The sequence below is a fragment of the Arvicola amphibius genome, chromosome 8, assembly GCF_903992535.2.
Source record: "Arvicola amphibius chromosome 8, mArvAmp1.2, whole genome shotgun sequence".
In the NCBI taxonomy this organism is placed as follows: Eukaryota; Metazoa; Chordata; class Mammalia; order Rodentia; family Cricetidae; genus Arvicola; species Arvicola amphibius.
Window position 1 is genome coordinate 109099182 of NC_052054.1, and position 23187 is coordinate 109122368.

General features: G+C 44.5%; 1 protein-coding gene across 1 annotated transcript; it reads left to right on the forward strand.

Moving 5' to 3' along the window:
• Nucleotides 1–6183: 6183 nt before the first annotated feature.
• Tm4sf20 (transmembrane 4 L six family member 20) lies at nucleotides 6184–19861 on the forward strand. The gene is made up of 4 exons (XM_038338627.1): nucleotides 6184–6366; nucleotides 12048–12113; nucleotides 16230–16384; nucleotides 19368–19861. Exons 1-4 carry the CDS (start codon nucleotides 6184–6186, stop codon nucleotides 19645–19647), a joined length of 684 nt encoding a protein of 227 aa, XP_038194555.1. The 3' UTR covers nucleotides 19648–19861.
• The last annotated feature ends 3326 nt before the right edge of the window (nucleotides 19862–23187 follow it).

Below are 23187 nucleotides of genomic sequence, written 5' to 3' on the forward strand. Positions count from 1 at the left end.
TCACTCTGTAGACCAGGTTGGCCTCAAACTCACAGAAACCCATCTACTTCTGCCTCTCAGGTGTTGGGATTAAAGGTGTATATCACCACTGCCCAGCCACAAATGTTATAAAGGCAGAAAATATTCACAAGTTTAGTGTCCGTTTACCACTAAGAATCAGTGATGTATTTTCTAAAGTCATATGAGACTTAATGTGAAAAAAATCTAAGTAAAATGCAAATTGTTTAATATTCAAAACGCTGCTCAGCTCTGATATGAGGCAGCTCTCATCTCCACATCAACACTGGGGAAGCCAGAACTACAAAGGGGATATCAGCACCAGTAGGCAAATGCACTCTGGTCACTGCTCCCCGGAGATGAGCATTTACTACTCCTGCTTTCAGAGTGACTCGACAGTCTCTCCTGTCCTCCTTGCCCTTATAGATCTCTCTCACAGTCTTCCCCACCTAGAAATAGTTGGTCACAAACGTTGTGCTGTTAAGAGACAGTCATCTCTGGTTTGAGACTATGGACTGAAAGCATATCTCAGACCTCAGCTGTGTTAGGTGCATGGCAAACAGACAAGGCTGAGCCTTGATCCTTGGAGGCAGAGAATCCTTCGTGTGTGTGTGTGTGTGTGTGTGTGTGTGTGTGTGTTGTGTGTATGTGTTTTATTTGTGGTGTATGTGCACCTTTGAGTGTGCATGTGTGTGGTATGCGTGGTAAGTGCATATACACGAGGAGGTGCGTGTACCTGTCAGGATACAGAGGCCAGAGGAGGACATCAAGTGTATTGCTGCTCTTCTAACACTCCAAGATACATCTTTGAGAGGGGTCTCTCACTGAACCTGGGGTTGGGGTGGTAGCTAGTAAGCCCCAGTTATTCTCCTGTCTCTGGCCCCCATGTATGCACACTCTCAGCCATACCTGACTCTTATGTCTGTGTTGGGATCCAAACCCAGGTCCTTCTGTTTGTATAGAAGTGGTCTCATTCACCAACCATCTCTCCACCCTTGCCTTCACAGTTTTTCTTTCTGATTAGATTTACTGTTTGCTGGACTGTGATCAGTGAGATTCTGAAGCTCAGTCAATACCCACGGCAAGGGCACCCCTCATCTAGAGTTGAGGGTGGTCCTGGATGCATGAAGAATGACTGATTATTAAAGAGTCATAGCATGTGGAGGCTTCTGTCACAGCCCTGGGGACAAATATCTCTAAGACAGGGCTTAGCACTGGGCCTTGAAATGACCTGCTTGCAGGGGTGCTGTGGCTGCAATGCAGGTTTCTGCAGGGGTGGAACTAACCTTGTACGATAGTTTTTCTTATACCTGATTCTTGGTTGTATTCCATAGGTCTTCTAATACTGTTTTGTTTTCTTACTATTTTCACTGCCCCATTCATAATTTCATAAAAAGGCACTACACCAAAGGGGAAGACTAGATCAGGACCATGGGCTAGATATGTGTCTCATTTGTACAATTAGATGTCACATGGCAGACAGTTCAGCAGCAGCTCTAGGTGATTTCTGGATGAGATCTGCTTCCAGCTAACTTTTGAGGTGACTTTATTATTACTCTTAAACAAACAAAGGCGCTTGTCTCTTTAATCTTTGCTCTTCCGGGGTCAAACCAAGCTACTGCACAGGCGATTCAGTTGCATATAGATTCTGGAAATGCTTTGTGACCTCTGGTTGGCAGGTACTCGAGAAGAGTTTCTTGACATCATCTCTGCAGAGATCAGTGATGACATTCTAAGCACATGGGAAAGTGCTGGTCTCTCGATTCCAGTCGCATTAGGTTCAAATAATAACTTCAGAGTGGCCTCTCATTGGTTGGGCAGACAATAGTATGTAAACAAACCCTTCCAGAGCCCAGCTGTCAATGTTTTCAAAACAAAAAGTTATGGCTAAAAATAAGCTGTTTTTGAGGTTAAAATCCCTAAGAAGGAAGTAAACCTTGACTGCTGAAGAATTGCTCAAGGAAGCTGAGAAAAACAATAGAAGTCACATGCTTGGGTTATGCTTGCCCAAAGAGGTATATAAGCCCTGCCCACAGCAGGAGAAGGCATCACATCTCCCTCTCCTCTCCTGAGTCTCTCTCCTCACTGCACCTGAGTCCTCTCTACTGACAACATGGGTTGTTGTGGTTGTGGTGGCTGTGGCGGCTGTGGCGGCTGTGGCGGCTGTGGCGGCTGTGGAGGCTGTGGAGGCTGTGGCAGCTGTGGAGGCTGTGGAGGCTGTGGAGGCTGTGGAGGCTGTGGCAGCTGTGGTGGCTGTGGTGGCTGTGGTGGCTGCAACAGCTGCACCACCTGCAGGTGCTACCGGGTTGGCTGCTGTGGTGGTTGCTGTGGCTGCTGTGGTGGCTGCTGTGGCTGCTGTGGCTGCTGCACCCCTGTGGTCTGCTGTGTCCGCCGCACTTGCTGCCGCTCCTGTGGCTGTGGCTGTGGCTGTGGGAAGGGCTCTTGCCAGCTGAAGTGTGGATGCTGCCAACAGAAGTGTGGCTGCAAGAAGCAGTGCTGTTGCTAGGATGGCTGCTGGCCTCAGGAGAGCTGATGGTAGGAACCAGGTTCATATACTTATACATTACACACATACACACATACATACATGCATGCATTAGACAGTATGCTGTAATCATGTCCATTTAACCTACATATTAAGCTGTGAGTCTTAATAGAGGTATACTTTATTAGAAAGAAGACTGAAATAAGGTCCGTGCTCTGCTAGAGACACCAATTCACGGATAATTAAGTCACCTTTCCTGAATTATGTTCATTTATCTATGAAATAATAGAGTAGACCTCAGAATCTCTAAAGACCTCTTCAGCTTTCATAGTGATACATCTATTGAGTTCTTAAGACTGAACTCATAATCCTTCTACCTTTACCCTTTGAAGATATATTTTCTGTCAATACCTGATTCTCTCATCACATATATAGCTTGTAGTCTGGGAGCATTATAATGTGTTCATATTTTAAAAATCTACCACCAATTATAATCTGCATTCTAATGAAAGCAGGACAGAGTTTGTGAAGATCTAGAAAATTCACATTGATAATCTCAACTGAATGAAAGGATGTATTCTCAGCCGGGAGCTAGTGATGCATGCATGCCTTTAATCCCAGCACTTGGGAGGCAAAGGCAGGTCGATTTCTTAGTTCAAGGCCTGCCTGGTCTACAAAGTGATTTCCAGGACAGCCAGAATGGTTACACAAAGAAACCCTGTCTCAAAAACCAAAATAATAATAATAATAATAATAATAATAATAATAATAATAATAGAAAAAGAAAGAATGTATTCTATTATTTTGAAATGTTTGCCTTTGATGAAACACCTGTACTTATAAGTCTTCTAACATTGATTGTATATTGTATGTGTTTTAACTTTAAAATGTTCCTGTCCTCCCTGGTATAATATATCAATAAAACAATAGAAAAATGTGTGTTTCACTGTCTTTGGTTTGATTTTCTTGCTGACTGTTGGAACTGATGCTTTGGGAACACAGGTTGCAAACTCCAAGAAGATTACAAGACAGACGAAAGTTATCCGGGCAGTGGTGACACACACCTTTAATCCGAGAGCCTAGAGAGGCAGAGGCAGATGGATCTCTGTGAGTTCGAGGCCAGCCTGGTCTATAGAGGTAGATTCAAGACAGCCAAAGCTACATACAGAAAAACCCTGTCTCAAAAATAACAACAACAACAACAGCAACAACAACAACAACAACAACAAAAAGATAGACAAAGTTTAACACTGAATCTAATAGGGCAATGCAAACAAATAGACACAATGACATAGAGTGAGTCAACACAAAGTTTCCTGGTTGACATCAATAATCCTGGTTTTACCTGGCTTGGCACCATGTGACCCCTTTACACAGAGTGGAGCTTCAGAGACACGACAGAAAAGATAGTAGGAGCTGGAGCGTCCTAACTTGTTTTTACAAGATTACATGTCATTCTAGACTCACAAGCATAAAGATGGTTCAGATTGTTTCCAAAGGCTCTGATGTTATAACGTAGATGAGATAGCTATGGTGATGATGGTGAACTGTCTTGCTTCTTACTCGTTTCTGTGTCTTTTTAATTGTCCTTCTTATACTACAAAGATGTTACTTTCCCCCAGGGTCTTCTGCATCTGGAAAGTGGCTATGCAATGACTAGGTGGGCCTTTGAGAGACACAAAACAGGCTGTCTTCTTGCTCCTGTCTATTGCTGTTGAAAAGCAGTACTCGGTGGACATGGCATCGTCTGTGGTTCATGGCTCCAATGGCAGTTTTATAGTCCTCAAGATGCACTTGAAATAATAGTGGTTAGGTCAGGGTTCCAGGGTTCAGTCACTGGCCTGGAGCATGTGGTGGGGTGCAGTGGGCTCCCAACCCACACCTAAACCAGAGTGTGTTTGAACTTGACTGTTCCATTTCTCTGCCTTTTCGAAGGCAGCAGAGATAGCAGCTCTCTTTTGATAGTTGAGACACCATGTTCTGGGAAGGCTTCCTGCAGGCACGCAAAGCTGCCAATCTTTCCTCTTGGCCTTTTCAAGCAATTTTTGCAGGCAGAATCTCTCTCAACAGCATCTCTTTTCACTGAATAGAGCCAGAAGCATTTCGATTTGTGTGTGTGTGTGTGTGTGTGTGTGTGTGTGTGTGTGTGTATGTATGTAGCTGACAGGATTGTAAGAATGCTTTTCTCATCGCTTTCTGGTCAAATTTTAGCCATTTTCAGAACCTGATGGAACACTGGTTTCTAGTTTGTTTGAATAAACTACTTTCTTCTGAACATCTGGACTCCTGCTGGTTTTGCCATGCCATGTGCCAAACGGGGTACTTACCAAAAACTGGCTTTAGTAACTTTTGTTTTTAGCTCTTTTGTTTGCAGAAAAATAGAAACTCACTAAAATGTCGGAAAGGGTAATTTATTATGGGACGGTAGGACAAGTCTATAGCCGTTCTTCGTAAGGTAGAAACCAAGGTGCAGAAAGCCACCGAGTGGGCCACCTCCTCTCCAACCACATGTTTTCTCTTCTCCCTGCCTGCCATCGTAGTCCGTCACCACCTCCAACAGTATCTGTGAAATCTGCATTCTGGGAATAGAAGGAGGGTTTTATAGATAGAGCTGGCTGACGTTTGCATGTTTCTTCTGGATGTACTCATTTGAATTTTACTACCCACTCGTACGCAGGTGTTGCCTAATGACTCATCTTCCAGAAATAGAGCAGGCCAGTTTCAGTAATAATGAGAGCAGAGGCCATCGCTGCATCTTAAAACACGGCCTCGGTACATGTGGGGGCCTGGATCCAGATGCTGCTGCGGCTCCCCTGGGCCCCTTGGGGACCACCATCCCTGCAGCCTCCCTGGGACTATGGCGGCTAATCAGGAGGAACAAGCACTTTCGCCTCTGAAGCTTCTCCCAGGTAATTGAGTCTTTCCATGACGGGCTCACAAGCTGCTAATAGAAGAGATCATGGAGCCGTAGTCTAGAGAGAGAAATTGCGATACACGGTTCACGGTTTGAATAAAGTCAGACACCGTCATCTCTGCTCCCCTCTTGCCCATTACTTTTGTCCTGGTTTCCGTATTTGGTTGCTTTCCTTCTAAGGACATCAGCCAGACTTCCCAGATGTCATAGGTGGGTTGCGTACAGATTATCTACTTTATACCGCATCAAAAATGCTGGATGTTGGCAAACGGCGCAAAATGGAATACTAATGTTTAGAATAATGAGGAATATTTGTAGAGGAGAAATTTTTTCCTAATCCCATACATCTTCATATTCTTGCTGAATAACTCCAAAAGTCGGAATACTTCATACATAATTATATCAACACATGAAACCTAGTTGATTCTAATTGGATATAGTTGTCTTTTGACATCTTATAAGGCATTTCAGAAGGAATATTTTAAAGGACTTATGCCAAACAAGTCCATTTTTGTCAGTTCTGACCCACCTATATTCATGTGTAAATATACCACTTAGCAACCATAGATTTTCTTTTCTGCCTATTTTCCTTCATCCTATGACAATATAAAATGATTATTAGTTCCCGTCATAATCCTCATAAAATCCTGGCGGACTGGACTCTGAACTGTTTTTTGCAACTCATTTTTCATAAGTGCTAAACTTTAACCAGAACATTGGGATAAAAGGCCAGGCAGCTACGCGAGCCCAGGCATTGGAGGACGTTTTTAACGGCACCAGGACAATCATGACATGCTGCGAGGGGTGGACATCCTGCAATGGCTTCAGCCTGCTCATTCTGGTCATTCTAGGAGTGGTTATTAATTGTATACCTCTGGGTATGAGCTTAGTGGAGGGCGACTCGGCGTCCCCAAACCCCATCTCTTGCTATGAGTGGTGGTTCCCGGGGATTATTGGAGCAGGCGTGATGGTGAGTAATAGCTACTTTACTTGACTTGGAGAGGGGGTGAGCTGGTTTTTACCGATGTCTTTTGTGTGTGACTTTCAACCTTGCAGCCATCTATGTCTTTATAGGATACAGTTAGGAAAATAGGTTATCATTGATTTATACTTTATATTGCGAAGAATGACAATTTACATAAAGAAAACTGTGGTCCATCCTAGGGACCTTAAGGCAAAAGCAAAAAGAGGTTCACAGGTAGGATGACACTTCTGAATTTTCTTATTTAATAGTAAGGATTTTTTTTCTTTTCAATGTTTTTCTTTCTTTTATGTGGTACTGGGGATGGGACTCAGGGCACTACACAGTCTAAGCCACTGAGTTACACCCCCAGCTCTGTGAGGCGTCTTTTTAATCCATTGCCTCATCTTTTCCTTTGCCCCATTCTGATTTCTGAGCATTTTGATAGGGAACACAGCAGCAGTGGGAAGTTGCTCAGTGGGAATGAGAAGCACTCCTACACTTGGGCAGTCATGGAGGCAGCGTGGTGAGGTTTAGCCTGCTTCTCAAGGGAGTCGGCCTAAGGCGCACAGCTCAAATCCGGGGCCTCTTGTAGAAGTTGTTTGGACATGGTTGTGGTGTGTTTTATCACAGCCATCGAAAACACAGACTGTTTGCTTTGGCTATTCCATAGATCCCAGAATGCCATAGAAAGCTTTCGAGTTTGATGACGGTGAATGGACCTTCTCTGTTGAAATCTGCTGTGGAGTGGTACAGCAAGGACTCGAGAATGTTCTCAGGAGGGAGCCAGCCTCATTTACATTTTCTCCCAGGGACTCTGATGCAGCTGGTTTGCGTAGAACCCACTTGTAGAACCCAGTCTTCAGATCTGGAAGAATCTGAAAGGCAGCATGTCTGTCTCTGATACATTACCAAAACTAAGTCACTTATCCCAGGGCTCTGTTTTGGTATCTATGTGATGGGATCAGGGATGCTGAAATTGGCAGTTCAGCACCTAGGAGCTTGCTTTCATTTGTCCTATCATTTGTATGGTGCATCAGTGGGTCTAGTCAGTGCCAGAGAAATGAGCTTCTGAGAGAGAGAGAGAGAGAGAGAGAGAGAGAGAGAGAGAGAGAGAGAGAGAGAGCGCAAGAGCACTGTAATCATTGATATTACTAGGGTTTTTGCAAATAATGAAACACTGAACTAACTTTTAAAGAAACTCAGAACATAAAAAAAGGTTCTCTATTGGGATCACAAATTGTTGGAGGAAGTGTCTTATGCCTTCCCCACTTCTTTCTTCCCCGCGTTTTCTTTCTTCTTCTCTATGCACACCCCAAGATCTTGTGGTGCTTATGAGTGCACAGACATGCCCAGCTTTGAATCAGTCTATTTATATATGTGTTGTACGGACCGCTGCAGGCAGTGGCGAGCCTTCTGATGTGGGTGCTGGGATCCAAGCTTGTGTCTTTCATAACACCTGAGCCCTCTCTCCCACCTGGGGGTCACCAATTCTTAGTGAAGATCACTTTCTTGTTACTGGGCTTCTCTTAAGCCCACATAAAGACATTCATAGAACTGAGTGCTGTGCCACACATGTGAAGCTCTTCCACCAAGGAGGCAGAGGATTAAAAAAAAGGCTGAAGTCACTTGGTCTGTATGACACTGGGTCTCAAAAAACCCCACCAGCCAACCCAGCAAAACATCCAAAACAGCCCACCAACCAAAGCAAAACAAAAATTCTACGCAACAAAACCTCTAAGGCCACAGTATATTAAACTTTATATATAACACTGTGTCCTTTGAACCCATCTGGCATGGCAAAGACGTCGAAAAGCCTTCCCCACAGATTGATGGCTTCTTCTCCTTTGCCGACAGGAGTGATCTAGCCATCTGTTTCAGGTAGACACAGCCACAGGCAAAGTATTTTTGCAAAATCTGGGCTACCTCTTCAAACTGCTGTGCCAGGTCTTTTCCAGGCTGAACAGCGTGAAGCAACGGCAAAGCATCAGGCCTACATCCGGTCTCCTAGAAAGGCTCCCTCAGAGTTGAGCAGGGCTGGCTTCCTCTGCACCTGGTATAAACAGAATCAGAAGGCAGCCAAGAGCAAAGCTCCCAGCAGTGTCCCAGCAGAGATAAGCTGTGTGGGGAAACGCAGCTCTCTCCTGATATGAGTTGATAGTGCTCAAACACAGGAGAGGATATTTCAAAGATTTGCTACAAGTATGAAAGAGCACAAGGTACCACACTGTCTAGTTTCAGCCCCACGACCATCTGGGCTGCAGGTTATCTCTTTTCCTTTACAGATGGGGGAACAGAAGGCTGAGAACATTCACAAGGTCACACAAAGGGTGTGAAGTCCAGTTCTAGATTTATCTAATGCCAAAGCCAGTTAAACACCATCAGCCTCAGTCCCTGTCCCAGGCCCACAGGGGTCAAAGGTAAAAACCCATAAAGTAAGAGGACCAGGAAGCTGAATCACAGAGAAGTTTACAAACCTGCGAAAGGCTTCCCGAGAATCTGGACTCCTTGGACCACAGCTGAGTAGACCTTGCTTCCCCCGATAAATATTCACCAGAGACCATTAAAGTATCGAATGCATGGAAACATTGGATGCTTCCCATAGGGAGACCCTCAGGTGGGACGTTAGCCCACAAGCAAACAGGTGGGGGATAGCAGTGCTCCCAAGACAAGCATATTTTCGTGATCCTGGGCTGCGCACAGAAGGAGGAAGTATATCTTTGTAGCGGGAGTTTATGTCCTTCGTGACGTCTCTCAAGATTCTGGCGTCTGCAGGGAAGTTTGTAAAAAAAAAAAGACTGACTAAGTGTGCTGAGCATACAGTCGTAGCCCTTAAATCTTTTGGACATTGCTACATTTCAAATTAGGATCACTTCAGAAACAGGGGGATTTTACAGGAAATTGCATATGATAGAAACTCTGAGGCTCATTACTGATTGCTTTATGAAGTCATTTATGGTTTTCGAACCAATCCAAATCAGAGGTGAACCTGTTTATCTTTTGAAACTATAACCAAGTAAAGCATCACGTAGTTAATTATCCTTAACATTATTATTACTAAGGGAGGGGATGTCAATATAAATGTTACGTGATCAAGCATTAAAACCATTTTAAAATGTTCCTTGAGAAATATAAACAGAAAAGTCCTTTTACTTTATATAGAGTTAATTATAAGCTGGGCCTTAATCATTCTTTTTATTGACTTTACTCATTACATCAGGGTAATTTGTCAGGCAGTTATGAAAACCTTAGTGGAGAGCAGATGGCGGCAAGTCAAACAGATGAGATAGCTTGCAGAGCCTTTGCCAAGCAGAGCTTCTGTGTTCATGCTGAGCTGTGGCTTTGCCTTTGCATCTTGCCTTCATGTTCAAGAGCCTAGAAGATTCCCCAAAGCTTGACTTCTATCACAGTTTCCTGTCTATGGCTATTGTGCACCTCCCTGATGAAGCTGTACCATTTCTAAAACTGGTAGAAAGCATGGGTTCCTGCCAAGAAAATGAATAGTCATTACTTATACAAACAGGAAGAGCAAGACTGAATTTCACAAAAACGCGTGTATTTAAATACGCTTAGGAGACTGGAGAGATGGCTCAGAGGTTAAGAGCATCGCCTGCTCTTCCAAAGGTCCTGAGTTCAATTCCCAGCAACCACATGGTGGCTCACAACCATCTGTAATGGGGTCTGGTGCCCTCTTCTGGCCTGCAGGCATACACGCAGACAGAATATTGTATACATAATAAATAAATATTTAAATAAGAAAAAAAGAAAGAAATCTTAAATAAATAAATAAATAGATACGCTTAGGAATTACCCACTATGCAACCCTATCGTTTTTAGGCAAGCCCATAGATAATATGCAAATGAACAGGGTTCCAACAAACCTTTATTTATAAAATGAAGTGACCAGGGTGGGGAGTGCATGGTCACAAGTTCCTGTTCTTTGTGACTTGTTATATAAGATCAGAAAGTAGTGTCTTCTGGAACAACCGAAAAAAAAAAAAAGCAGAACTATAAATGCTGACAGAGATCTCTTCTTCCTTTCCTTCTGGGCTCTCAGCTATGCACAGGGCGGTTGGGGAGCCATATGTATGCGTGACTTCTGAATTGGAAAGGCATCAGTATTCGATGTGTAAGCAAAGCCTGGCAACAAACCCAAAGTGACACGGAGTCAGCACAGGATAAGATGGGGTGACATGTGTTGGGAAAGCTGCCTCGTGAGAGGCATAAATCTGTTCTAGAAAATACAGAGGTGGATGCGGCTTTGGAAGAAAATGGGGGAAGGAACTGTTAGAAGGAGCATGCCATGAGCAAGGGTGGTGGGGTTCTGGGGCCCAGAATGAGGGGCTTTATGAATTTTAAGGATCCACTGATGTGGGGCAGTGGCCAAGTGTGTGGATTTAGCTCTGAACTCTCTAGCTTTCTTAGGCGAGTTCCTCAAACTTGCTCCACCTGTTTTGACAGTGGCAAAATGGGGGAGGGAGATAGAATGAACATTAGCGCTACATCAGAGGACGGTCATGGGGGTGACACAAACCAAAACACATTCAGTGCTAATAGAGTCTGCTATGTAGTTACAGAGCCTGGCCATGCTAGCAAAGCAGACTGTAGGGGAACCAATCCAGGGTAGCCGGGCTGAGCTGGCAAACACCTTCAGTCAGAGCTAAAAATTCACAAGTGAACGGAAGCAAATGACATTCTGTCCCTTGACAATGCAAAACTCCTAGTCAAGAGCTTCCGGTCATAGCTGATGCCTAATTCTTTTTAAAAATCGAAAACTAACTCTTACAGAATGTGATACAGTGTACAGCTCTCCTCAGTTGTACAGAATGCAATTTTTGCCTGTCTTTATTCCCAGCACTAGGCAGGGAGTTCAAGGCCAGCCTGGTCTACACAGTGAGTTCCAGGCCAGCCAGGACTACATAGTAAGATCTTGTCTCAAACAAAGAGACAAGCAAACAAGAAAAAACTGAAAGACTTCTACACATCAGTGTAAAGCAAAAATCAGCACATACTAAGGATACAGGTGCAGAAAAGAGCACGTGGGACCAACTGTCATTCTCAGACATAAGCCGGGGGAGACTAGCAAGATGCCGGAGGCCAGGGGAGTGGAAAGTGAGGTTCGTGGGAGCAACGGTGAATTGTTCCCTGCCAAACACCAGGCAAACAAACTGTCAATTTCTTTCTTCCCTAGCTGACTTGTTTAATTTATGGGAAATTAGATATGGATGTCAATTTCTTTTTTCCCCAATTGACTTGTTTAATTTATGGCTGCAGGTTATAGTAACTCAAGGAAGAGAGGGAGGGGAGAGATAACAGGGGAGAGAAAGAAAAGCGGAGTAGGAGAGAAAGGATGGCAAGGTAAGACTGGGGTGATAGAACCAATTCCTTAGGAGTCCGCCTAAGACTAATGCATCAATGAGCCACCCTACTCTAATTAAAATCCAGGAAACTATAGCTGCCTCTGAGTAAACGGGAGCCAGAAAGCTTCATAGCTACTATCTCAGCTCTCCCCTTTTCAGTCTTTATGGACCGATGATAAGGTTCACAACACAAGGATCTTGCCAGATTTCCTCTTTCATCCTCCAGAGCCCTGAATTCTCCCAAGGGGCAGTCCATGGAAGGTGCTGATGACGGGGTTTTCATCAGGTAAGAAGCAATAGCACTCATCTTTCCTTTAATGTTCTTTCCAGGCCATCCCAGCAACAACAATGTCATTGGCCTCCAGGAAAAGAGCATGCTGCAATAACAAGACAGGGGTGAGTAAGGGACGGTGGGCTTGGAAGCAGAAGTACATTAACAGCCGACAGCATCCGAGCCATCAGCATCTGCTGGGCCTCAGCCTTGGACAAATGTTATTTGGGTTTGTTAAATAGGCATGTAAAGAATGAGAAGACAGCATTTCTTTTCTCCTAGAGATTTAACTTTGAACCAGGCAATGGTGGCACAAGCTTTTAATCCCAGCATTCGGGAGGCAGAGGCAGGTGAACCTCTGTGAGTTCGAGGCCAGCCTGGTCTTTACAGCTAGTTCCAGGACAGCCAAAGCTGTTACACAAAGACCCCCCAAACAAACAAGCAACAAACAACAACAAAGACATCTAGCTTTGGAATAGGCCTTTGGTCCTTTCCTCAACCTTCAGTTCACATGAAGAATTCAAAGGTTTTCAAATGAGGATTTCTGTCACATCCAGAACTGTAATCAATTTCATAACACTAACACGCTTGTTTGAGTAGTGTATAAACTACTCAGGGCAAATGCACCCTCAGGATTTTACTGCGTATAGAAAGGTTCATTTGCTAGGTTAATCGCTCTTACTTCAGATTATTTGTTCTTAAAGGAGACATCAATTATTTTTCAAAAACTTAATACCTACAATATTTAATCCCTCAAGACCCCAACATGGGCAATGGTCAGGTCTTAGTTTATTTTAATTAATAAATAATTGATGGAGAATTTTTTTAGACAAGTTCTATACAGTCCTGACTGTCCTGGAACTCACTATGTAGACTGGGTTGCAGAGATGCACCTGCCTCTGTCTCCTGATTACTGAGATTAAAGGTGTGTGCCATCATGCCTGGGAGATCTTGTTGTTGACCAAGACACTGATGGTCAGAAAGAAGAAAAAAGGAAATAATTCACCAGGGTAGCACAGTGAATATTTTTCTGATCTAAACCCACCAGACTACCAGTTTCAGCCCTTACACTATTTATACCATGAGCAGGACACTGGGGTTTAATTCTTCAAGGCAGGAGCAGACCAATGACAAGCACCCATACCCATTGCATGAAAGGTTTGAAATCCATGGTTTCCATTCAGATGAGAACACACACAGATCTAGGGAGATTTCAAACTTGCGAGCACCCGAGTGGATCCCAAGATTTTGCATGTGTCAATCTTCAGAAGCACCAGGTGATTGCAGCATAGGGTGGGGAAGAGCCACTGTCCTAAATGTCCCAGACAACAGAGGTTGTGCTTTAACGTCTTTCAAAATTATTTTATGCATGTGTTTTGCCTGCACTTATGCCCATGCATGTGGAGGCCAGAAGAGGTGTTGGATCCTCTAGAACTGCAGTATAATTACAGAGGTTGAGCTGACACATAGATGCTGGGGATTGAATCTGGGGCCTCTGAAAGAAAAAGCAATCACTTTTAATTACTGAGTCTCTCTCTCTCTCTCTCTCTCTCTCTCTCTCTCTCTCTCTCTCTCTCTCTCTCTCTCTCCTCTTCTCTCTCTCTCCTATTCCTGGGTATTCTCTGTTCATCTAAGATTACAATAATCACTTCAACTATGGTATTTTCAGTCTGACCTTGTTCCTGCTACTTTGCAAGTACTCAGGGTTAGGCTTTCGTTTCTACTGCCTGTCACTTTTGTTCCTAAACTACCGTATCTTGGCGCAGACTGACCTCACTTCTGTGTGATACAAATTCTCAAGACGTCCCGATTTACTTCGGATCCTTTGAACTCGAAAAGTAACCAGCGCATGACTTGTTCTCAAATCAAATTTTTATTAACATTTTTTTGCATGTACTCTTCATTAAAAGCCATCATCTTTAAACAATCGGTTAAGTTCTGTCTCTTTCAAGGATGCAAGCAGGTTGGGAGAGCCAGGCTATTTGTTGTTTTTCAATTATGGCTCTGTGAACATGCGCCGTGAGGGCCCTGCCCGAGGAGGTCGGAAGAGTGTGTTAGATCCCCTGGAGCTGGAGTCGAGTCACAGGATGCGAGATAGCTAGCGAAATGCTGGAACCGAACTTGGGCCCTCTGAGGAGTAGTATGTGCTCATCCCACTGAGCCCTCTCTCCCTTCCTCAATGGAGCCACTTTTCATGCAGACACTGGCTTTAAGTTAGGAGGTTGTTTTGTTCACACTCATCTGAGTTATTTCCAGTTCAGTCATGCTTCAGCAAAACCACGGACCATTCAAAGCTGAGGATCTGCAACGGGTGCTGGGGGTGGGGGCGTGAGGCATTCCCTACCGTTGCTGATGCTGTTAGGGATGGTCCTGGTCACTTACACAGTGATCACCTGTTTATGTTAATGTCCTTAGCAATGTTTTCACTTGCTGGCAGTCAGGGGTTCAATCAAGTTACAGTTGGTGCCTTCTGGGTCTAGATGAGACCAAGGAGGCATGAAGTTCTCCTCCTTTCTTGGCAGGCAGGGGGCACCAGGTCTTTCTTCCAGCTGTTCCTGTTACTTCCCCCTATTTAACAGCTCTTTGCTTCCTTCCCCTTTTCTTTCTCAATACGATGATTTTTCTCAATTACTTGAAGACTCCTCACTTTGAAACTGTGTAGCAAGGCTCCCTCATAGTGGCCAGTCAGAGGTAACAGGCACTTCTCGAGGAGTAAATCTGGTAGCTTGCACAAGTCTCAATACCATTGGAGAATCAGGATTTACAGTTGTTCCTAACTCCCCTTACTGTGCGCTTTCAGCTAAGGACGCTAAGTGACAAGGACCTGGGCCTCAGGATTTCCTAGACAGGTTTCCTCACAAGCTGTCAGTCTCCTCCTTTCTAGTTTTCTCTTCCTCCAAATGAGAATACTGGTAGATCTCCCAGGGCTGCTCAAAGGATTGCATGAGGCAGCGCATGCGTAGTCCTATGCCCTTCCACATATCTGCATGGTTCCAGGGTCTGAAGCACACGATACTCAGGAGCTAAGCGTTTCCCATTGGGGAAGGAAAGTCTCCTCTCGCTTCAGTTTTGACTTGGAAATAATCGTATTCACTAACAACTTGGTGAAACATAAAAATTAGCTTTTTAGAAAGAAACACATTCGACATTTTTTTTTTACACCAAATTTCACACTCTGTTTGTGTGACCCAGATTCATGAAAGGTACAAACGTTCCCTCCACGATATTTTCAACTGTGGGCAGATTTAGACCCTCCACCCATATCCCAAAGGGTCACGTGGTATTGTTGAGACAGCTTTTCGTTGTCATGTGGGACCGGGAGAATGAAGTGATACTTGCGTGTGCTGGGTGGAGACGAGGCATGCCGATGCATTTCACCCCCCCCCCGTCCCCCCGAAGAGGCCCCCACGGCAAAAGCTGAGTAGCTGTGCTCTCCGCCCTGCTGCTGACAGATAGGTTACGGATGGTGGCCTCTCGGCCACTTACAGCATCGGGAGCCAAGAGCCCAGGAATCAAAGTTTAGGTGGCTAGGACCTAGCAGAGGGCTCAAAGTGGTTAGAACTTTATAGGAGGAAGGAGGAGCCAGCTTCCGGTGAGCAGAGGGAATATAAAAACCCAGGGGAGAGAAGTTTAGATTTTTTGTTGACATTGACAAGTGCAATCACCCCTTGGCAACTGTAATTCAGCGGCAGACTTTGATCTCTGCCCCTCCCCTTCATAAATCCACAACTAATCAAACTGCAGCCTCAAGACTCAGGACCACGCGGGGCTAGGGTGATGGCTCCCTCAGTAAAGTGTCTGACATATGAGCCTGAGGATCTGAGTTTGGATCCCTAGGACTCACCTGAAGGCTGGGTACAGGGGCACCCCCCAGTGTTAGAGGGGCAGAAAGGTCGGTGTGGGAGCTCACTGGCTGGCTAGCCTAGCAAAATGGTTGAGCTCCGGGTTCAATGAGACACTCTGGCTCAAAAATAAGGTGGAGAATGGAGTGGTAAGGAAAGACATCCAACACCCAACATCAATCTCGTTCCCCCCCCCCCCCCCCACACACACACAGATGAACACACAGGCATGTGCAGAACACACCCACTCAAACGTGTACAAGCACCACGCACATAAATACGTCTACAAATAAAGACTCTAGGAGCCCAGACCGACTTGAGACGGTAAGTGCTACACGGTACTTCTGTGCGACCTGAAACAGCTGCAGGGCATATGACGACGTGGGCTTTGTTTTCCAGATGTTCCTCTCGTCGCTCTTGAGTGTCATCACAATCGTCGGGGCTGTGTACTGCATGCTGGTGTCACTCCAGGCTCTCGCGGAAGGTCCCCTCATTTGTAACTCCCAAGCCAACAACAGTACTGTCTCTTGTGAGTTTTCGTTGAGAAACTTAAGGTGAGTAGCATTTTGTCGCATTGCCTCAGAGCTGCACCTAGCTAACGCACGATGCTAGGCTTTTCTCCGTCCTGACTTCTCAGACAAAGATTCCTAGGGACTTGGTAAATTAATACAAATGGGTAACATCTCATAAAGAAGTGGAGGGGCTACACGGCCCAAATGCACCGGGTATGGTCTCTTCTAAATGGTCTAGTTGATCTCAGGGGGCTTATACTTGTTTTATAAAAATTCATGGTTATATGTGTACGTCTCTGGGAATATATACTTAATTTAAATCCTTGGATATAGCCATGTGTGAGGGGAACATTTACTCTCCACACGTCTGCACTTTTTTAAAATTTAAATTTTATGCATGAGTTGTTTTGCCTATATGCAAGAACATCACATGTGCAGTACCCACAGGGGCCAGAAGATGGCACTGTACCTAGCACTGGAATTAAGACTATTTTGAGGGGCTGGAGAGGTGGCTCAGTGGTTAAGAGCATTGCCTGCTCTTCCAAAGGTCCTGAGTTCAATTCCCAGCAACCACATGGTGGCTCACAACCATCTGTAATGGGCTCTGGTGCCCTCTTCTGGCCTACAGGCATACACACAGACAGAATATTGTATACATAATAAATTAATAAATAAATATTTAAAAATTTTTTTTTTTAAAAAAGACTGTTTTGAACCACTATGTGGATGCTGAGATCTAGACCCAGGTCCTCTATGAGAGCAATAAAGCTCTTAATTGCTGAACCATCTCCTCAGGCCCTAACTATTATTATTATTATTTTATCATTATTATTATTGTGTGTTTGTAAATGAGGTATCAATGGAGGCCCACAGGTGATGGATCCCTGTAGAATCAGAGTCATGGGCAGTTGGTAGTTTTAAGATGCCCCTGGTTGGTGCTGAGAACTAATCTCTGGGTCCTCTGGAAGGACAGAATGTGCTCTAAACACCTGAGTCATCCAACTAGTCCCTAATTAACCACTAAATTTGTAAACCACAGATGCTTTCATTTTTTGTGTATGGCGTTCACGCATTTACGATGCTTGGTATGCATGTGGACCGATGTGCACGTGGGTGCCAACACATACGGAGGCCACAGCTTGATGACAGATGTCCTCAGTTTTTCTCCACTTTATTTTACCAAGGCAGGCTCTCTCACTGAGCCTGGGGCCTGATGACTCAACTAGCCAGCCTGCTTTAGGGAGTCCCTTGTTCCTGCCCCTCCAGTGCTGGGGTTATAGGTGGTCACCCTGTCTTCTGGTTTCTGTGTGGACACTGGGATCTGAACTCTGGTCCCTAGGCTTTCCCAGCAAGTGCTCATCCACGGGAGCACCATCCCAGCCCTTCCCTTCTGAAACTTAAAACATGAGTAAAACACAAGAAACAACAGCTAGTAGATACCTGTGGTCATGCTAGGTACTTACAGACAGACATAAAAGTATTTAAGTCAGCCGGGCGGTGGTGGCACACGCCTTTAATCCCAGCACTCGGGAGGCAGAGGCAGGCGGATCTCTGTGAGTTCGAGGCCAGCCTGGTCTACAAGAGCTAGTTCCAGGACAGGCACCAAAGCCACAGAGAAACCCTGTCTCGAAAAACCAAAAAAAAAAAAAAAAAAAAAAAAAAAAAAAAAAAAAAAAAAAAAAAAAAAAAAAAAGTATTTAAGTCATGTAGCAACACCTGACATTGGTAGTTACATATACATGGTCCATTGAGACAATTCTATGGCTAAATTTTGGCATAATTTGCAAAAACAGGCAGACAAATCTAATTCATTAGCTACCTTTAAATAGACATTTAGTTTGGGAAATCCACCATTTTCTACTTTCACGAACTAACTGTTTTTACCTATTACCTACTTAAAAAAAAGTCTCTCAAAATTTAGATAGCAGTTATTATGAACTAAACAAAATTCAAAGAAATTCCTTTATTAGAAGGACAATTTTGACTCCCAACCACAGCGACTGAACACATTTAACCATCAAGGAATGACAACAGCCTATCAATACAGTGGGTCGCAGTCCAAGCTTTGAGGACAGTGGCACTCAGTCTCTTTCAGTCTAGCTGCGGAGGCCTCCACAATAGGGCAATCCTACAGTCTCAGGCAAATCCAGTCTCATAGGCCATGTGTTGCAAATACTGTTATGTTCTCAGGTCCAAAGTCAGTTGTTGGGAATGTACTCCATTTTACTCTGATAAACAAAAAACAAAACATCATCTTGAAACTGATGTGTTAGGACTAAGAACTTCTCATTTCATGTTAGAAGGGCCATCTATCATTTTAATCAGACCTATCTGAAATACTGTGAATAAAAACCACCCATCTGACCTCAGAGCAGATCTAGGTGAAAACCGAGTGTTTTGTGTGGGTATGTGTATTGTGAGAGAGAGACAGAGAGAGAGAGAGAGAGAGGGAGAGGGAGAGGGAGAGGGAGAGGGAGAGGGAGAGGGAGAGAGAGAGGGAGAGGGAGAGGGAGGGAGGAGAGAGATTGCTTTCCTACATTTTGCAAATAGAAAGTCTGCATGGACAGGTTCAAATACCTGACACAGAGCTAGGCAGTGATGGTGCACGCCTTTAATCCCAGCACTCGGGAGGCAGAGGCAGGCGGATCTCTGTGAGTTCGAGGTCAGCCTGGTCTACAGAGCTAGTTCCAGGACAGGCTCCAAAGCTACAGAGAAACCATGTCTCAAAAAACAAAGCAAACAAACAAATAAAAAATTCACAAAAATCACAAATACCCAACACAGTTTATATTTCTTTGCCCCCCAATCTTATGTGGCTCACCTTAAACCAGGTGTTCTACAGAGAATGATACAACGTGCGTTAGGTGGGGTTTTAAAGTTGGGGCTATGCTTATGTGCTCAGAAAACCAGACTTTAGCTATGGTTTCTGTATACAATCTTTAAAAATGTACACTGGGTCTTACCATACTGGGTCTTTTTGTTAATAGGCACATTTAACCCTTTTCCCTTCTCCTTTTCCCCCCAGTAACTTCCAGCCTGAATCCTTCAGTCTCCAGTGGTTCTTCGAAAAATCTTGTGTTTCTCCTGATTCTAATAACTCCACCTCCAATGACATATTCAATAACTGGAGCGTTCCCAGCTCTAACTCTGAAGAAGACAGACACAGGATTTTCCACTTCTCAGTATTTCTGAGTCTCCTGCTTGTCGGAATCCTCGAGCTCCTGTTTGGGCTCAGTCAGATTCTCATTGGTTTTCTTGGCTGTCTGTGTGGTGGTGTCTCTAGGCGAAGGAGTCGAGTTGTGTAGCTTAAAGGCTAATAAACTAGAATATCAGTACTTTGAATTTGAAAATCGCATTTCAAATATATGCTTTTATAAGTTCAATAATGGAGCTTCATCTGGAACGCTGAGTGGTTTTAGTTGTTTTTGAAACCATCTCTGAAGCAACTTAAAAAAAAATCAACCTATCAAGCTGGACCATGGTGGCACATGCCTTTAATCCCCAGCACTCAGAGGCAGAGGCAGGCAGATCTCTGAGTTCGAGGCTGGCCTGGTCTACAGAGCAAGTTCCAGGACATCAAGGACTACATAGAGAAACCCTGTGTGGGAAAACAAAATCAAAATCAGTAAGACAAAGAAATGAGCCTTTCACATATAAAGCCTATTGTACACATAGCACACCTCCACCTGGAAAAAAGTCACCAGCGGCTGATACTGGGGAGAAGTTAGTGAAGCTTCTTTTTTTCTCTGTATGTCGAAAAAAACTTTGGCTAGACCTGAGAATAGTTTGATGGCTCTAGAAATGGGTGTCTTGGTCTTAAGAAGCTGACAGAGAAACGCTGTACTTAGCTGACAGGCACATGGCGATTCACTCTACTCTGCCTTCTTACATCTTCTCATGGTTTCCGTGATACCGTGAAGAAAAAACAAAAACCAGGCTTTTAAAAGTTGGTTTCTATGTATGCTGTTCTTTAAAAGGTAACAAGATGTATTTACTGTATTAAAATGTTATGAAACAGAGAGAACTAAAAACCTACAATTTTCTGAATGTCATCCCTCCTGCAATTGATTTCAATTTTTATCTTAGCTTTATGGGGCTTATGACTTTGAAAGTGGGCTGGAGAGCGGCTGGCTCATCAGACAAGGGCTTGCTGCTCCTGCGGAGAACTGAGGTTTGGTCCCCAGGACTCACAGTGCCATGTCACAGCAGCCTGAAACTCCCCCAGCTTCCAGGGATCCAGTGCCCCCCTCTTCTAGACTCCAGGGAAACCGAGCACAAACAAACACAAATCAATCAATCAATCTTAGAAGGTGATTTCTGGAGTGAGCTAGACAGACTGCTCGGCACTTAAGAGTACTCTCTGCTCTTGCAGAGAGGATTTGGGTTCAAGTACCAGTATGTACATGGTGGCTTACAATTGTCTCTAATCCAAATTCCAGGGGACCCGGAGCTCTATTCTGCCTCTGTGGGCAGCAGGCTCACATGCATTTATTTACATTGCAGGCAAAATACTCATAATAAATCTGAAAAAAAAAAAAGAAACCCAAACCAAAAAACCTTGACAAGAACTGAATTACAAACATTTACAAAAATTACAATTACAAATGTCCACATAAGAATACATCCAGAACTTGGAAGCCTTTTTCTAGCTCAAATTGCATGAGACTTTCTCTCCAACCCTTCCCCCACTTAGTAATACTTGAAGGCTTAGCTTCAAGATATGCTTACCATCTCCTGTGTACATGATCACAGTTAACCAAGCCAACCCTCCCCCAAGCCAGGAAGTTCTGAAACATGAAGGAAGGTCTTTCTGTCTGTCTACCACAGAATTAAAAAGATTAAGAACCACTCCTTCCCATCCCTTCATTCATTAGCCTTTTCCCACTTTTGCTCCTTACTAAGACCTCGCCTCCAAATCCCTATCTCCTGCCTCCAAGTGTCTAATCTCTGACTGAGTCCTTTCCATCCTTCAGCAGACCATAGCTATGAAGAGTTTGACAGTCATTTTGTCAAACCATCTAATGCCAAGCATGGTTCCTTTGGCCCTCGTCTTAGCGTCTTCTCTGGCTGCTGTCATTAAAATATCCTGACAAAAGCAAAGGAAGAAAGGGTGTATTTGGCACCCACTTTAAGGCAGCCCACCACAGCAGAAGTCCAGGGGCAGGAGCTTGTGCTGAAGCTGGTCAAAACCAGCCACAGTCAAGGAACAGGGGATGAATGCTTGCTGGTGCTCAGCACTCTTTTCCACTTTATATAATCCAATCCAGGACACACTGGGGATGGGGGTGGGGGGTTCTGCCGACAATCCCCCGCAGGCATGCCTACAGGCCAATCTCACAGGTGGTTCTAACTGTGACATTGTTACTCTGGAGAATTGAACACAATGGTGTGTTACCATTTCTTTTTTCTTTTGGGTATATGTCTGCTGTGCATTATGTGTGTGCACTGCCAGAGGAGGCAGTCAGGTCCTCAGACTGGGATTACAGATGGTTGTGAGTCACCATGTTGGAGCTGGGAATTGAATCTGAGTCCTCAGGCAGAACAGCCAGTACTTTTGTGTGTGTGTGTGTGGTGGGGTTCAAGACAGGGTTTCTCTGTAGCTTTGGGGCCTGCTCTGTAGCCTGTAGGTAGAGGCTGCTTGTCTGTTCCCGGCTGCCCAGACTTGAAATAACCACACAAAAACACTTGTTACTAAATCAACACTAAAGGCATGCACCACCACCCGGTAGCTCTAGCTTCTCATTGGTTAGCTCTTACATCTTAAATTAACCCATTTCTATTGATCTGTGTATGGCCATGTGGCTGTGGCTTACTTGCAAAGTTTCCAGGAGGGCTGTCTCATGCAGGTGGCTACATGGTGTCCTCTTTGACTCCACCTACTTTCTCCCAGCAGTCAGTTTAGCACCCCCACCCCCAGCTCTATTCTGCCTGCCACAAGGCCAAAGCAACTTCTTTATTCATTAACCAATAAAAGCAACACATATACAGGACTTCCCACATCTGTAGAGCAGGCTGGTCTCAAACTCAGAGATCTGCCTGCCTCTGCCTCCCAAGCGCTGGGATTAAAGGCGTGCGCCACCACTGCCTGGTTGCAGGCGGTGCTCTTCATCTGTGCTTCTTACACTGCTATACTGCCCCGCCCCACAGCAGACCATAAGCTCCATGGGCGCTAGGACATATATTTTACTAACTTCTGGTGTAATGAGTGCATGGCACAGAGTACCTGGTACAAGGCAGTGCCAAAGCCAAGTATAAATGCTGAATGAAGGTAATCTTTCCGCACCCAGACATAGGGAAGACAATGCTTACCAATGAATATCAAACTGCTAACTAGACAGAAATAAAAAAGGTAAAAAACAAATGCCATCTCACTGTACTTGAGTGAACAAATTAGGACCTGAGATGGGTCTTAGACTTTACTCATCATCCTGGAAAGGAATGATATGAGTCCAGGTCTCTGCTTGGTCAGATAAAAAAGAGAGGAGAGAGGAGAGAGGAAAGAGGAGGAGGAGGAGGAGGAGGAGGAGGAGAGAGAGAGAGAGAGAGAGAGAGAGAGAGAGAGAGATCCTCTGAGTGACATCATCGGAGGGAAATGGTGCCCAGGTTCTTCCTTTGCTCTTTAGTCTCTGGGAACTGTTGCTAACAAATTGAAATAACCTAAAGCCAACAGACCACCTGAAGTCAGTCAGCATCTTTTGAGGGCATTTGGTCGTTAATTTGGTATCCAAACTAGGAAATCCTCATTCTTTGAAACCTTTTTCTTTACATTTACACACTTTTCTGTGTGCTTATGATGTGTGTGGATGTGTGTGCCCACCAAAGAGCTTATGGAAGTCAAAAGACAA